Below are 17,146 nucleotides of genomic sequence, written 5' to 3'. Positions count from 1 at the left end.
CTTATTGGTCAGCTGGTTTCTCCATCATGCATGAAGCTACTAAACAGATACAACTGTATTATTAACACAAATTAACCGGGTTTGATTGAAGAAAGTGATAAAAGGGGGTTTATCTTGCCCACAATGAGACAATTTTTAAGAAAGATTCAGGCACATTGTGATGTTTTGGAAACATAAAATACAAAGTGCTCCTTAAAGGGGTCATATTATCCATATTTTCATCACACTAATAAAAGCCCACAAGTCTTGCAGAAAAACATTAAAGTTTCTTGGAGAAAAAAAAAAAAAATCACAGACACTATGATGATGAATCCTAAAAACAGTCTACTTTCAGGTCTCTAAAGGCTGGTTTTTACTTCTGCGCTGCTACACGTTGAGAAGAGGATGATGAGTAATCAAACAATGCAGAGCTGCTTCATGCACTTTATATCTGGATGATTCTTAGACTACGGGCACTTATTATGTCCTTTGATCATATTGTATGAAAAACAGAAAAAGGGAAATTTCACACTTTCATAGTTATCTTTACAATGAAAGTGTGTTAAGAAATTTGTTCTAGTAGTCTATGATGACTTTTTCACCTTTTTTCAGCATCATTATATGCAAATATTGCCGTTTTGTGCTTGTCCCACACCCAGACTTTTGATCTTCAATGATAAAAATGAATGGTAAAGAAATGTTTTTTTCTAATGTTTTAAAATATCTCTGAATAAAATATCAGTAAAATAATCAAAACATAATTGGGGTATTCAATGTCATACAACTGTTGTGATTTTTTTTAAACAAAATGTTGTCCCACACTATTGCCATAATTTCCACCACAACACTGTAATGTCCCTAAACAGTTTGTATGAAAGATTGTTTGGGTAGTTTCTAAGGAGATAAACAGTGACATCAGAGCACATGTATATAGCGCCAAATCACAACAAACAGTTGCCCTAAGGCGCTTTATATTGTAAGGCAATGGTGTGGTGGAAATTACATTTACAAGGCCAATAGTGCCCGTAGTTAAAGAATCACCCATCTACCGTGGATCACCGTGGCAACAAAAGAAAGGAGAAAATGGCGGCACTTGAGGTTTACATTGAAAATCAGACATCAATTTTAGCACACAGGAAATGCAGAAACTTGCTTTCTTTTATGATCTAATATACAGCAGGGAAAGATTATGCTAGACAGGGTGAAAACATGTAATACTGCCCCCAAGTGGCGAAGTAGTACTGTAAAGGTAAAAAAAAACAATGCAACTGTCTTCATGGAGCAGCATGGAAGTAAAAACTGATCTCAAGAAACATTCTAGCCGAATTCAGCAGCTACACACTTCTAAGACTGAAATTGTCTGCCACTTAAGTCATAAGCAGCAGCGTAGGCTGACCCATGTCGAATGCCTAAATTTTGCTTATAGCAGGGTAGTTTCGACATACATAGTCACAGATTTTGGATTTTGAGGATGTTTAACATGGAACCCCAACCATGTATAATTGTAAAAATTTGATTAAAAAGTATTTTGCACAACATGACCCCTTTAAAAACTAAAACTACAATTTTGCTATGCCAGTTTACGTCACAATTTTTTTGTTCTTTCTTTACACACCTGCTGAACTTTGTTCTGCAGAAGGCAAAACACAAAATATACATAATCTCACACACATACAACAAAAGCGTGCAAAGACACAATCAGATGTTCTATCCATTTGGAATTTGAATCCAAGATATGGATTCATTTGCACAAAACAGGCCTCAGAAATTAAAGCTTCAATTGGTCCTGGAGAGTCTGCTCGAACTCCAGAGCTGCCTCACTGATATCACAGTGTACATTTTTATAGTATAGCATGTCCTTGGGAGCAGATTGGATTGACTATGCTGATAATGTGAACATGAGTACAGCTCAATACTGGGATGTGTTCCTTCACTTTGATCATATGGTACTTTCACTGTCATGCACACACAATATCACTGACAGTGCTAACAGTCCTACGTACGTTTGTAGGAAATAAAAGGATCAGGATACCTGTGAGCATATTTCTGACTTGGCAACAGTTTCACTTGTTTTCAGAACACAACTTAAGGCAGCAACAGCCCTCGTACACTGGCTATAAACAGTACACTTTTTTTTTTTTTACATTGTTTTATTTTATTCCAGTAAAATTCGCATGTAATGGACTCAGGTGGACCAGCAAATTTTGTCCATTATAGTTGAAATCCATTATATGTATAAAACATACAAAATCTGTTATATGTATGTAATGGATTAGTTACAGTCAGGAGGCGCCGAGCGATCTACAGGGAATCCCCAGCACCAAATGGCTTACGTATTTCCTTGATTAAACGCCTGACCTTGAAATGGGACCTGCCTCATTTAATGACCGGGTCAAAAATTTCATCTGAAAAAAATAAAGAAATAAAAAAAATAAACGCCTGCCTTAAATAAGCACCAGGCATTATGTGCATTAAAAAGGTTACATTCCTTTGAGTCACTTTTTTTTCTAAGTCTGCTGCAGAGTGGTACCTTAACATCTTAAAGCTTGATTTATTTTTCTCCAGCTCCGTAGCTCTGTGGCCATACAATGACAGTGATGTGCGCGTTACCCTTTTAAAGTTCTCCGTTGTGTCTTAATGCAATTTAAAGCAGGAACAGCGGCTTTTTCTGGATTAATTTGTCCCTTAACGAGCTCCACTTCTTTATACAATCAACCTCCAAATCAACATTACCGGTACATACAATTTTCCTCCATGGATTGCGGTTCATTTGAGCATCTTTTTCTGACTCCATGTTGTAAAACTGTTCATATTTCCGGACATTTCTGCCAAACATGTTTGATCCATGATCGAAATGTAATTAGCAGGCGCAAAACCTTTAAAATATGACGCGAGAGGCAGGAGTGAAAATGTAGAAGTGACAAATCAGAGCCTTTTGCGGTCATTTTAGCAGATGTGCAGGTTCACAGCCACGTAGAGGGCTCTGATTTAAAGCAGTTTGGTTTGTCACATCCAGGGATATGTGTGAAACACAACAGCATAATATTACAGTGCAGGTAACCAACAGCATTTTGTTAATAATCACAGGACTTGAATTACACCCTGCCTCATTTAGGCCACGTGTCTGGGCACGGTTTGAAAAAAATAAACGGGCAGTCTTTTAATCAAGGAAATACGGTGCCCACTTTCCTCAAATCGGCAAGTGTCAGTGCTGAACTTCATTTCGTACCTCTGTTACTGGGCACATCCAGACTGGTCTGTCCCACACATGCAAGGGGTTTTACTGGAATACATTACAATGGGGCAGGACATTTTGTCCAATGTGAGCGAAAATCCGTTATATACGGTGTTTATTACATGGAAAACCATACAAAAGCATTGGGACTTTTGCTTTTGTGAAGGACGGTTTATGTGAATTTTACTGTATTTTATTTTATTATCAAACCAATAAAAATATCTGGATTCTTTATACAAACAAACAAAACAGATGCTCTTTAATCTAAAAACAAAAAATGTCTAACAACATAATCTGAATTAAATAAATACAACTCCAAATTGTTAACTGAATAAGTAACCGTCCAGATGAACAGAACACAATTAACTCAAGCGCTAGCTGGCTTTAGGTCGGTCATCTGATGGCTGTAACATGGTGATCAGTTAAATGAATCTTTAAAATTACAGTGTGTAGGATTTGGTGTCATCTAGTGATGAAGTTGCAGAATGCGTGAATGCCATTGCCCTTTTTGCGTCTTTGGTGGATTCATGCGCCCTTTAAAAATTGCAAATAGTATAAGCCATCGAGACAGTGAAGCGGTCACAAGTTTCAGTGGCTGTGACTGGAGAGACATCGCCTGCTACTTCAGCATTCACAGGTGTACGATAAAAGATTATTTCTCATCCGTTTGCTAAATTTCTGAATCTATCTGGATGGTTTTCCTCACTTTCTGCAAGGTTGCTCTATTTTTGAGGACAAGTTGCAATTTGCACTTATGCAATAAATTATTTAGAGATCTGTATTATTTCATTTCGATTATGCTGCTGGTGTTTCTTTTTACTTTAAGATGAAAAAGCTTTTTAAAAAACTGCATAAAGAAGAATGAATTTCTTAGTTTGACTTGATGTGATGAAAAATAAAATGTAAAAGGGGCGTGTCTGTTTATAGGCAGCGCACGTCATTAGCCTGATCACACACCCTGCGTGATGATGAATTTACTCAATCTACTGTAAACTTGTGAAATACCGAGAACAATCCTCCTCTGTGTTCAATCCATCAGTAATACAAAGATGTAGAGACTAATCACAGCGATGGGAACCTGCAGGGTTTACATCTTTCCTCTGCAGACCACCTTGGCCAGTTTGTACCATTGTACAACAGAAAAGACACTTAAATGTTGCATGAGATCAACACAATTCTCTTTCAACTATGGAAAATAAAAGCACATTAAATAAAAGAAGACAAAAACCATAGAACATTTATGTGTTAATAGGACTGGTCTATAAAAATACACACTGTAGCTACTGTAAAAAGAACAGCCTTAGAGGCCTTTGAGGTTTTTCTTGATGGAAGGGGAGGGGGGCAGCGTGTACATCTGTACTGACAGGCAAGGGGATCAGGGTTACAGCCTGGGTCTCTTAGTCTCTTTTGTCCTTAATGGATGGGGTTAATGTCTGTGCGGTGGTTTGCTTGCCCATGCACGCTGCTGCCCCCTACAGTTGTGGTGGATGTGGTGATGGTGTTGTGCTGAATGACCTGCTGCTGGGAGCACACGGGCACTGGACTGCCGGCTGGACTGCTCTCTGGACCTGAGGGGACAACAGAGACATCACTGAGGGTGGACGACGTGTGACTCCAAATACTGCGCTCAGAAACCTCATCAAAATAACTGCAGACAATCTCACTGTTGATCTGGAAGGGCACCCAGGAGGGGGTATACATCCGCCAACACCTCACAAATTAATCCCCAAACCAAATTCTGATCCTTAGCCACTCTAATGGGCCACCCCCATCCACAAATACACTTTACTCCACAAGATCTGGGCCATTGTTTGGATCTGGACCAAAGTTTACCCATGGATAGACAATCATGGGAATTTGATCACTCACCATTTTATCCTGATTGTTCACATTTGTTTCTGAATGCTTAGCCACATCTTAATCTCAAACTTTGCTTCTGATCACTTATTTTGGATCCCGATCACTCTTCTTTCTTTTGTTCACTCAAGTTAGATTTTATTTTTGAACCTTTACCCTCATCTAGGATCTTTGATCTTAGCTTTGAAATTTGATCATGAGCACTGACCATTGATCCTAATAATGACCTTTGTTCCTGAACACTTGTGTTCAATCCTGTTTGCTGAAGTTTGAACCTTATCAAGGACCTCTGATCCTAATCATGCTCTTTCAACACAAGTGCTGACCTTCAATCCTGATGAATGATCAGTCAACATTTGATCCTGATCATTGCACTCTGATCACGATTGTGATCTCTGACTGTGATCAAGAAACTTTGATCCTGATTACTGACTTGGGTTTCTGATTGCTGCACTTTGGCACCAATTGCAGATTTTTTGATCCTGTTCACTAACCTTTGATCAGATTTCCGACTTCTGATCCTTATCTGTGTCCTTCGATCCTGACCCTAGCTTTTGCTGGTTGCTTTGATACTAACATCAGGATCAAAATTAATAATTATCATAGACAGGCTCTACCACTTGATCTGGATCTGCAACAAATTTAATAGGTTCTTCTTGGGACTATGTTCCATTCATCCACCAAGTTTCATTAATATTGGTGAATTAGTTTTCGTGTAATTCTGCTAGAAAACAAACAAACAAATCACATAACCTACTTGACAGAGGTAAAAAAAAAAGCAGATACTTTTTAAACCACATACCAAATTCATGCCTTAATCTCACCTGCCATCTCCTAATAGACCCTTGATGGAAAACACGAAAAAGGAACAGACTACATAAACATGCCTGATTCATTTCGAGCACATTGGATGCGACTTTTGTACACAAGCTGGACTCATTGATGAAAGTCTTTCCCAGCCCAGCCTGGGTGTCGGCTCTCTGTTGAATAAAAGAAGCATTTAGCCGACAGGGATGTGAGCCTTATTTTCCTGCACTGCAGCCACACAGCGAGGCGCTTTATCCTAATTACGTGGAAATGTCACTCGTATCCGTATCAAAGGGTGGGGCTGTGATGTCATGTGTGGCTGCCGTGAAGCACAGTCCCATAATCACTGAGATCCTGCGGCATCTGTCAGCATGCCGCGCGTGACGTCTTTCTCACTTTAGGTCGTCGTCCAGTGGAAAAAGAGGTCTCATTAGGCGACTGACTACAAATTCCCAACCCAGACACCGCTACTGTGGTGCGCAACACCCTCATGGAAGAGTTCCACAGGGATCGTGGGAGCTGGACACCAGTGCGTACGAGCGAAAAATGCTGGCAGTCACTGCAGCCATCAGAATTCAGTTTGCAGACTTTATACCTTTCCTTTAGCTAAAGGATTAGGGAGCATTGCCATGGTTATGTGTGTGTGTGTGTGTGTGTGTGTGTTTATGTTTGAGTTACTCACTGAGGTAACCTTGGGACTCTTTCTGCATAGTAGTGATGGGACAGTCCTTATGTGTGAGGAGAAGCTGCTTTAGTTGGGTCACCTCATTTTTTAGCATGGTTACTTCATTCTGAAAAGCAAGAAATGACAAGGATCCTTCTCAATGTCACATTTAAAGGCTTTACATTGTGGAAATTGTCACCAAGCAAACATAGGTCACAGGTGTCTTCAAAACAGGTATGAAACCTTGTAGAAACAAATATGTCATAGAAAATAAAGTGATGCCTTGTTTAGAAAAAAAAAACATTTAATCAGATCAAATACTTATGGACCTGATTGTCCCAAGAAATCAACACACACCAATTTTTTGGACACGATTACCACCAGTGACCTTTACACCTAGGTCGTCAAAGGTCACACATAAATTGACCAAAATATGGAATTTGGTGTTCTAGAAATCTTTTTGAGTGCAGTTACCACTTGATCCACAATTATCTGGACAGTGATAATATCCCCTTCCCCAGTTTTGCTTTTGTACCCAACAACAGCAGTGCTGAAATGAAACAATCAACGTGTTTGTAATGCTGACTTTAATTCAAGGGTTTTAATAAAAATATCACTCTAGCTATTTAGGAATTAGGTCCATTCCATTTTCAGAGCTCATATATATGCTATATAAATATATGCTAATATAAATCAGCACATTTATAGCTAAATTTCTTGAGCTAGATCAGTGGATGGATACACAAACATTTCCAAGTCAATGGAAGTGGAGTGGAACAGAGGAGGATTTTAATGCAAGAAATGTGTCTGACAAACGGCAGCTAAAATTTCACATCTTTTTTAGAAAATGCTACAAATGATGATAAGGTGTTAAGATTATATAACTGAAGAATATTGTTTGGAGACATCATGCTCAAAATTGGAGGCTGCCGAAGGCTTTTGCCACACCAAATTTAACATTTTGGGCCATTATGGGTGTGACCTTAGGTGCCCTCTGTCAAGGTCATGATGAGAATATTGCGTTGATTTCTATGACTTAATTAAATGAAGTAAATTGCAGATCATCACAGCTGATGTGCAGCTGTTCCAAAACTATCCTGACTGGTGATGTCTGATGAAAATCCTCATCTGATTGTCATTAGATGTGTCTAAATAGGACATAACGACTTAGTGCTGCAGGGACACGCCTTCAAATTTGCAGCCAGAAAAATATTTTATTTTTATTTTTTATATTGGTTTGGAGAATTTGGAGTGTGCACACCCTCCCACGCCCACATGCTGTCTGCTGTGCCGGATGCCAGCATAGATCATGTCTGTGTCACTGTCCTGCTTTGCTGCCAGAGTGAAATCCCAGCACATAGCCACAGCCCAACAGATTTACAGTCCATTTTATACCTGAAGCTGCATGTTGGTCTGAGTGAGCTCCTCTGCTTTCTTCTCTAATGACATCACCCACACTTTTCTCTTTTGCCTGCATCTCGTCGCCGCCGCTCTGTTCCTCTCCAGAAATTTCCGTCGACGTTCATCCGGATCTTCGTCCACCACTCGCCGGCGCCGCCCACCGCTGGGAGGCGGCGACTGCAGCGTCTGTGTGGGCTGCATCTGCTGGGTTGCGGGTGACATCTGTAAACCAGAGAGCAGGCGTTAACCTCACTGAGGCATCTGCCATATACAGATCATGTGACCCACCTGGACGGCACCCAGCCACCTCTCCGCTCTCATGGCTCTGCCAAAGCCTCCAAACAAGCATCTATACGTGACCTCCTGCTGCTAAGTCCGTGTCTGGTGACTGCACCCAAAAAAACAACATCTGGTTGTGCCGTGTGCCGCGTGAGCTGGAGCTGATACACCTTGTTAAAGAGGTGTCGGGACACAGTTTTCCACCGCCCACTTCCACTCAGACTAACACCACCAGACACAGTCAAAAGGCCCGTTTCTAAAACTGAATGTCCACCGACAGATTTTGACATATACTTGGCCGTGTTGTGTGTTTTTAAGTCTTCACATCGTTCCCATTTTTCATGAGAAGCATGGAAAACAAGCTGCTTCAGTGTGTTGTTGTAATGCTTTAATGGTACATTTGGAACATGCAGTTTCTTGATGTCAGACAGTCCGTAGCGGTGCAGAGGACAAAACGTCTGATGCCACAGTGAGCGATGTTTTAACATTACTGATTCACATCCACAGTATTATCCAGAAGGCTCAGTGTACCGTCAGGACTACCTTTTTGAAAACCTTCGCCTGCCTCCTGGAGCAGGCTGTGGCTGCATAATAGCAGCCTGGCAGAGCCGGAGGGCGTGGGGCATAGTTTCCAGAGGACAGCCGTAAGCATCTTTTATAATAGCCGCTTTAAGCCAGTGACTGAGTGATGGTGTGCGTTATATTATCCCACACAGCATAACTGAAACAATCATCTTTCATGGCTAAAGCCTCTAATATTGATGCTCACACTGTACGTGCAATCCATAAACAGAGCCTCTGCTCGGGTTTATCCTTTCCTTTAAAGTTTCATTTAACAATGCAAATACTTCCATTGTGACTCCAAAGGGTCCATTTAAAGGACCTGACTCTTTAACCCTTTTTAAACTGATGTTTGTAAGGTGTGATTTAGACACATTCAGACGCATGTTGTGAAAGTGTCGTGACACGGACCCACAACAGGGGGCGTTAATGAACGGACAATGGATAAGCCAAAAAGTAACAATTTAATGTTGTGAATCACACAACGATGTACAGACAATAACAATATAGTGACTGTCAATCATACACCAGGTGACGTGTGGGCAGGCTCGACGATAGAAGATGCCTGGCGAGAGAAAAGCCGGATCCACACAGCTTCCACCGCCAACGGAGCTGAAGAACACCGGAGCTGCCAAGCCCTGCGCCCCAGGTGGCCGCTGTCTTCAGCAGTCAGACCCGGTACTGCTGGCAGAGAACAGAGACAGTCCAGATGAGTGTGAGGTCGCACACTCAGTAATCCCACAGTCTGTATTCAGTAAAGGAGGGAGAACCTCCACCTCCAATCACACACTCGTGCAGCTCCTGAGTTAACCACTTATCTGAGTGGGGTGTGAGGCGAAGCCGTCGCAGTCCACACCAAACGCCAATTCCGCAGATAAGGCACACCACAGGAAAAAGGCTGCAAAAAGAGATCAGACTAATACTCAAAGTTTAAGTCAGCAGAGAAAATTACCTGATTGGCAGTTGATTTCTCGGCGAAGAGGTGGAGTTTGCAGTCCGGCCTTTGTAGTGGTGGTGATGGGTGACAGCTGGTGTTGATAGGTGACAGCTGTCACTTCCAGCGGCTCCGACGCCCTCTCGTGCTTGGAGCCCGCACTCCAAGCAGGGCGCCATCTGGTGGTGGTGGGCCAGCAGTACCTCCTCTTCAGCGGCCCACACAACAGGACCCCCCCCTCAACGGGCGCCTCCTGGCGCCCGACCAGGCTTGTCCGGGTGCCGGGCGTAGAAATCGGCCAGGAGGGCCGGGTCCAGGATGAAGCTCCTCTTCACCCAGGAGCGTTCTTCGGGTCCATATCCTTCCCAGTCCACCAAATACTGGAATCCCCGGCCCTTTTGACGAACGTCCAGGAGTCGGCACACAGTTCAAGCCGGCTCCCCGTCGATGATCCGGGCAGGCGGCGGCGCCGGTCCAGGGGCACAGAGGGGAGAGGTGTGGCAGGGTTTGAGTCTGGAGACGTGGAATACTGGATGTATCCGCAGTGAAGCTGGCAGCTTCAGCTTCACTGCGGCTGGACTGAGGACCTTCACGATGGTGAAGGGTCCTATAAATCTGTCCTTAAGCTTCTGGGATTCCGTTTGTAGAGGTATGTCCTTTGTGGATAACCAGACCGCCCGCCCGGGCTGGTATGCAGGGGCCGGGGAACGCCGGCGGTCTGCATGGGCCTTAGCCCTCGTCCGGGCTCTGAGCAGGGCAGAGTGGGCGGTACGCCACACCCGACGGCACTTCCTCAGATGGGCCTGGACCGAGGGCACCCCGACCTCTCCCTCCACTAGCGGAAACAATGGGGGCTGGTACCCCAAACACACCTCAAACGGGGAGAGGCCGGTGGCAGATGAAACTTGGCTATTATGAGCGTACTCGATCCAGGCCAGATGGTCACTCCAGGCCGTCGGGTGCGCGGAGGTCATGCAGCGGAGGGCCTGCTCCAGTTCCTGGTTCGTCCGTTCTGCCTGCCCGTTCGTCTGAAGGTGGTACCCAGATGAGAGACTGACGGTGGCCCCCAGTTCCCTGCAGAAACTCCTCCAGACCTGGGAGGAGAACTGAGGACCACGATCCGAGACTATGTCCGATGGAATCCCATGCAGACACACGACATGGTGGACAAGGAGGTCTGCAGTCTCCTGGGCCGTCGGGAGCTTCGGGAGGGCCACGAAGTGGGCCGCCTTGGAGAACCGGTCCACTATCGTTAAGATGGTGGTGTTGCCCTGGGATGGCGGGAGGCCCGTGACAAAGTCCAGGCCGATATGAGACCAGGGGCGACGAGGCACAGGCAGAGGCTGGAGGAGGCCTTGGGCCTTGTGATGGTCGGCTTTGCCCCTGGCACAGGTGGTGCAGGCCTGGACATACCCCCGGACATCGGCTTCCATAGACGCCCACCAGAAGCGCTGCCGGACCACTGCCACGGTCCTTCGCACCCCTGGGGGACAGGAGAGCTTGGAACCATGACAGAAGTCAAGGACCGCAGCCCTGGCCTCTGGTGGGACGTACAGTTTGTTCTTCGGACCTGTCCCCGGGTCCGGGCTCCGTGTCAGGGCCTCCCGGACGGTCTTCTCCACGTCCCAGGTAAGGGCGGCCACGACAGTGGACTCGGGGATGATGGTTTCAGGGGGGTCTGACAGCTCGGTCTTGACCTCCTCTTCATGCACCCGGGACAGGGCGTCAGATCGTTGGTTCTTAGTCCCGGGGCGGTAGGTGATCCGGAAGTCAAAACGCCCGAAGAACAGCGACCAGCGGGCTTGCCTGGGGTTCAGACGCTTCGCGGTCCGGATGTACTCCAGGTTCCGATGGTCCGTGAAAACCGTAAATGGTACCGATGCTCCCTCCAACAGGTGTCTCCACTCCTGAAGAGCCTCCTTCACCGCAAGAAGTTCCCGATTGCCGACGTCATAGTTCCGTTCAGCTGGGGTCAACCTGCGGGAAAAGTAGGCACATGGATGGAGAACCTTGTCGGACTCCCCACTCTGGGACAGCACGGCTCCTATCCCTGAGTCAGAGGCATCCACTTCAACAACAAACTGGCGCTTGGGATCGGGCTGCACCAGAACCGGTGCAGTCGAGAACCGGCATTTCAACTCCCTAAACGCGGCTTCGCACCAATCCGACCAGGTGAAGGGGACTTTTGTGGAGGTCAGGGCTGTCAGGGGGCTAACTACCTGACTGTAGCCCTTGATGAACCTCCGGTAGAAATTTGCAAAACCGAGGAACTGTTGTAGTTTCCTACGGTTCGTTGGTTGGGGCCAATCTCTCACCGCCGCAACCTTAGCCGGATCAGGGGCGACGGAGTTGGAGGAGATGATGAACCCCAAGAAGGACAAAGAAGTGCGGTGGAACTCACACTTCTCGCCCTTCACAAACAGCCGGTTCTCCAACAACCGCTGTAGGACCTGACGTACATGCTTGACATGGGTCTCAGGATCCGGAGAAAAGATGAGTATATCGTCTAGATATACGAAGACAAACCGATGCAGGAAGTCCCGCAAGATGTCATTAACCAATGCTTGGAACGTCGCGGGCGCATTGGTGAGGCTGAACGGCATGACCAGGTACTCAAAGTGACCTAACGGGGTGTTGAATGCCGTCTTCCACTCGTCTCCCTCCCGGATCTGAACCAGGTGATAAGCATTCCTAAGATCCAATTTCGTGAAAATTGGGCTCCATGCAGGGGCGTGAACACTGAATCCAACAGAGGTAACGGGTATCGGTTGCGAACCGTGATCTCGTTCAGCCCTCTGTAATCAATGCATGGACGGAGTCCGCCGTCCTTCTTGCCCACAAAAAAGAAACCAGCACCCATCGGGGAGGTGGAGTTCCGGATCAACCCGGCAGCTAACGAGTCCCGGATGTAGGTCTCCATTGATTCGCATTCCGGACGTGAGAGGTTGTACAGCCTGCTGGACTGGGTACTCAGCGCCCGGTATCAATCAATGGCACAATCGTACGGACGGTGCGGGGGCAGCGTGAGTGCCAGATCCTTGCTGAAGACGTCAGCAAGGTCGTGGTACTCGGCCGGCACCGCCGTCAGATTGGGGGGGACTGAAACCTCCTCCTTAGCAGTCACACCGGGTGGAACCGAGGATCCTAAACACTCCCGGTGGCAGGTTTCGCTCCACTGAACCACAACCCCAGACAGCCAATCAATCCGGGGATTGTGTTTTAACACCCATGGAAAACCCAAAATCACTCGGGAGGTAGAAGGTGTTACATAAAACACAATCTCCTCCCTGTGATTCCCAGACACCACCAATGTCACTGGCTGTGTCTGGTGTGTGATTAGTGGAAGAAGGGTGCCATCTAGCGCCTGCACCGACAATGGTGACGGTAAGGCCACTAGAGGGAGCCCAACCTCCTTTGCCCATCTGCTATCCAGCAGATTCCCCTCCGACCCCGTGTCCACCAGTGCTGGGGCGTGAAGGGTTAGATCCCCACTCAGGATCGTGACTGGGATTTGTGCAGATCGTCGGGGTTTCCCCACGTGGGTGTTGTGACCCACCCTTAGCCCAGTCTCTAAGGACGAGTGCTGTTGTTTTGACCGTTTGGGGCATTCTCTCTGTATGTGCTCGGTAGAGCTGCAGAGAAAACACTCTCCACGGATCAGCCTCCTTTGTCTCTGATCTGATCGTTTTTTGGCCCTGCTCGTTTCCATAGCAACGTCAGCAGGGGGAGCTGTTGTCACGTGGAGAGCCCTGGCAGTGGAGCGTGGGGAAGTCGGCTTCCTTTCAGACCCGGGAGGAAGAGGGACGGCTTGTGCCTGGCCACGCCCCTCGTCTCGTTCCCGTCGGTGTTCCGTTAATCGGTTGTCTAACCGTATAACCAGGTCGATAAGCCCATCTAAATCCCGCGGCTCGTCCTTCGCCACCAGGTGCTCCTTAAGGACCAGAGACAGTCCGTTTACAAAGGCGGCGCGGAGCACAACAGCATTCCAGCCGGCTCGCGCTGCCGCGATGCGGAAGTCGACTGCATACTTTGCTGCGCTCCGACGCCCCTGCCATATCGACAGCAGCACACTTGAAGCGGTCTCGCCTCTATGAGGGTGGTCGAACACCTGTCGGAACTCCCTCACAAACTCAGTATAAACCGTTAGGAGCCGTGAATTCTGTTCCCAAAGCGCCGTAGCCCAGGCGCGTGCCTCTCCTCGAAGCAAATTGATCACATAAGCCACCCGGCTGGCGTCTGCTGCATACATGACGGGACGCTGTGAAAAGACGAGCGAGCACTGCATCAAGAAGTCCGCGCACGTCTCCACATAGCCTCCGTACGGCTCCGGAGGACTTATGTATGCTTCAGGGGAAGGTGGGGGGGTTCGTTGAACGACCAGCGGAATGTCTGTTTCTGGCACACGGTCAGCAGGAGGAGGTGCTGCAGCAGCGCCCTGAGCACGCGCTTCCACCTGGGCGGTGAGAGCCTCCATCCTACGATTGAGAACACTGCTCTGCTCGGTAATTAAGTCCAACCGAGCGGTAAAGGCGGTTAAGATGTGCTGCAGCTCACCCAACACGCCTCCTGCTGCCGCCTGTGCACCTCGCTCTTCCATTGGCTGTTCAAGCTGTTGTGAATGTGTCGTGACACAGACCCACAACAGGGGGCGTTAATGAACGGACAATGGATAAGCCAAAAAGTAACAATTTAATGTTGTGAGTCACACAACGATGTACAGACAATAACAATATAGTGACTGTCAATCATACACCAGGTGACGTGTGGGCAGGCTCGACGATAGAAGACGCCTGGCGAGAGAAAAGCCGGATCCACACAGCTTCCACCGCCAACGGAGCTGAAGAACACCGGAGCCGCCAAGCCCTGCGCCCCAGGTGGCCGCTGTCTTCAGCAGTCAGACCCGGTACTGCTGGCAGAGAACAGAGACAGTCCAGATGAGTGTGAGGTCGCACACTCAGTAATCCCACAGTCTGTATTCAGTAAAGGAGGGAGAACCTCCACCTCCAATTACACACTCGTGCAGCTCCTGAGTTAACCACTTATCTGAGTGGGGTGTGAGGCGAAGCCGTCGCAGTCCACACCAAACGCCAACTCCACAGATAAGGCACACCACAGGAAAACGGCTGCAAAAAGAGATCAGACTAATACTCAAAGTTTAAGTCAGCAGAGAAAATTACCTGATTGGTAGTTGATTTCTCAGCGAGGAGGTGGAGTAGCAGTCCGGCCTTTGTAGTGGTGGTGATGGGTGACAGCTGGTGTTGATAGGTGACAGCTGTCACTTCCAGCGGCTCCGACGCCCTCTCGTGCTTGGAGCCCGCACTCCAAGCAGGGCGCCATCTGGTGGTGGTGGGCCAGCAGTACCTCCTCTTCAGCGGCCCACACAACAATGCAAACTGCATGAAATGTTTACTAAAGTAGAAACAGCCTGTGAGACAAATAGGTGATAATCATTTCATGACTGCTGGTACATATTTGGATACGATTTACAGAGAAGTATTATACTGTTTGTGCACTTACTCCTCTCACATTGTTTGGCCAATTTCCACAAAACTTGGCACGTGGATGATGGCTAACCACATAACTGACATTAAAGGATTTGTTTTGGCAAAATTTGGATTTTTCACTTTGACGTTTACTCCATACAATCATATCAATCATATCATTCGGGTCAAATTCAATGGGCAAAATTTAAGTTTTTCACTCCAGTGTCCATCAAACGTGACACACACACACACACACACACACACACACACACACACACACACACACACACACCACACACACACACACACACACACACACACACACACATACATACATACATACAGGTTGTGGAATTCCCTAGACGATATTACATTGACCAAAAGTCACTGAGGTCACTGAGTTCAAAAGTCAAAATTTAAGTTTTGCACTCCAGTTTGCATGAAATGCAGCAAGCGTATGGAGGGTTCTGCAAGCCAAGATCATGTCTGCCTGTCTGTTAGTTGGCCTAACCCTTCCACGTCCTTTAGTTGATTTCTACCAAACTTGGTAAGTCAATGAAGGCTGACACTGAAATTGCCATTAAAGAATTAATTTGGGCAAAGGTCAAGGTTCGAAATTTGATTTTCAGCCTGATTTATACTGTGTATCTATATATATCTATCTATATATATATATATATATATATATATAGATATATATATCTATATATATCTATATATAGATATATATATATATATATATATAGATATATATATTGCTCCCATTTTGTATAAGATGAACTCAAAGATCTAAAACTTTTTCTGCACAAACTGTCAGAAACCGTCTCAGGGAAGCTCATCTGCATGCTCGTCGTCCTCATTGCGGTCTCGACCTGACTCCAGTTCGTCGTCGCAACTTCGCACAGCCATTGAAGAGGAGTGGACCAACATTCCACAGGCCGCAATTGACAACCTGATCAACTCTATGCGAAGGAGATGTGTTGCACTGCATGAGGCAAATGGTGGTCACACCAGATACTGACTGGTATCCCCCCCCCAATAAAACAAAACTGCACCTTTCAGAGTGGCCTTTTATTGTGGACAGTCTAAGGCACACCTGTGCACTAATCATGGTGTCTAATCGCATCTTGGTATGGCACACCTGTGAGGTGGGATGGATTATCTCAGCAAAGGAGAAGTGCTCACTATCACAGATTTAGACTGGTTTGTGAACAATATTTGAGGGAAATGGTGATATTGTGTATGTGGAAAAAGTTTAGATCTTTGAGTTCATCTCATACAAAATGGGAGCAAAACCAAAAGTGTTGCGTTTATATTTTTGTTGAGTATATATATATATATATATATATATATATATATCACATTTTAAAGACTTTTCCTCCATTACTGTGCATGTTGGCACGCGCATGTATCTGTATTTAACGTTGAACAAAACAACGCACACCATGGAGAAACACCACATCAGAAGTTGAAATTTGTTGAAATTTTCTGCTTTCTGTGCTGATCTTTGTATGCAAAGCCAATGACTGCAGAGTGTGGTGCGTTGCTTACAACAGAGAAGAAGAAATGCTAATATACATTTCAGAATTTCCAGGAATGTGAAACAACAAATCAGGCTAACTATCAAGATGAAGAACAAAATGTGCATGAGAAAATGTGAGCTTTCAGAAGCAGCTGCCCATTTTGTTGTAAAAAAACAGACTGAAGTCCAAAATATGAGAATACTGCTGTATATAATCAAGTTAACGACACGTGTAATGCTAGCACTGTTTAGCAATAACAGTAAGCAAAGTGATCATTTAAATTTTAATGGCCAGAGGTCAGATAGAAATTTAGTCCAATTCTAATACGATTCAGGTCCAAGTAAATTATGAGCAGATTTAACCAGAGAATTGTACTAGATGTAATGTACTACTTAGGTTACAGCCTTCTTATGAGTCTTTCCC

The 17,146-nt window shown here is 45.9% G+C and overlaps 1 protein-coding gene across 1 annotated transcript in view; it reads right to left on the bottom strand.

Moving 5' to 3' along the window:
- Positions 1-3,998: 3,998 nt before the first annotated feature.
- Positions 3,999-17,146, bottom strand: part of creb5b (cAMP responsive element binding protein 5b) — a 156,845-nt gene continuing 143,697 nt past the window's right edge. Inside the window, exons 9-11 of the mRNA XM_034175006.1 lie at positions 7,938-8,165; positions 6,561-6,669; positions 3,999-4,782 (exon numbers count right to left, since the gene is read on the bottom strand). Of these exons, the coding sequence (XP_034030897.1) occupies positions 4,628-4,782; positions 6,561-6,669; positions 7,938-8,165 (492 nt within the window). The 3' untranslated portion in view covers positions 3,999-4,627. The remainder of the gene's footprint in view (positions 4,783-6,560; positions 6,670-7,937; positions 8,166-17,146) is intronic.

Source organism: Thalassophryne amazonica, chromosome 7 (genome assembly GCF_902500255.1).
Source record: "Thalassophryne amazonica chromosome 7, fThaAma1.1, whole genome shotgun sequence".
Taxonomy (NCBI): domain Eukaryota; kingdom Metazoa; phylum Chordata; class Actinopteri; order Batrachoidiformes; family Batrachoididae; genus Thalassophryne; species Thalassophryne amazonica.
Note: the sequence above shows the minus strand (reverse complement) of the source record. Positions and strands in the feature narration are given on the sequence as shown.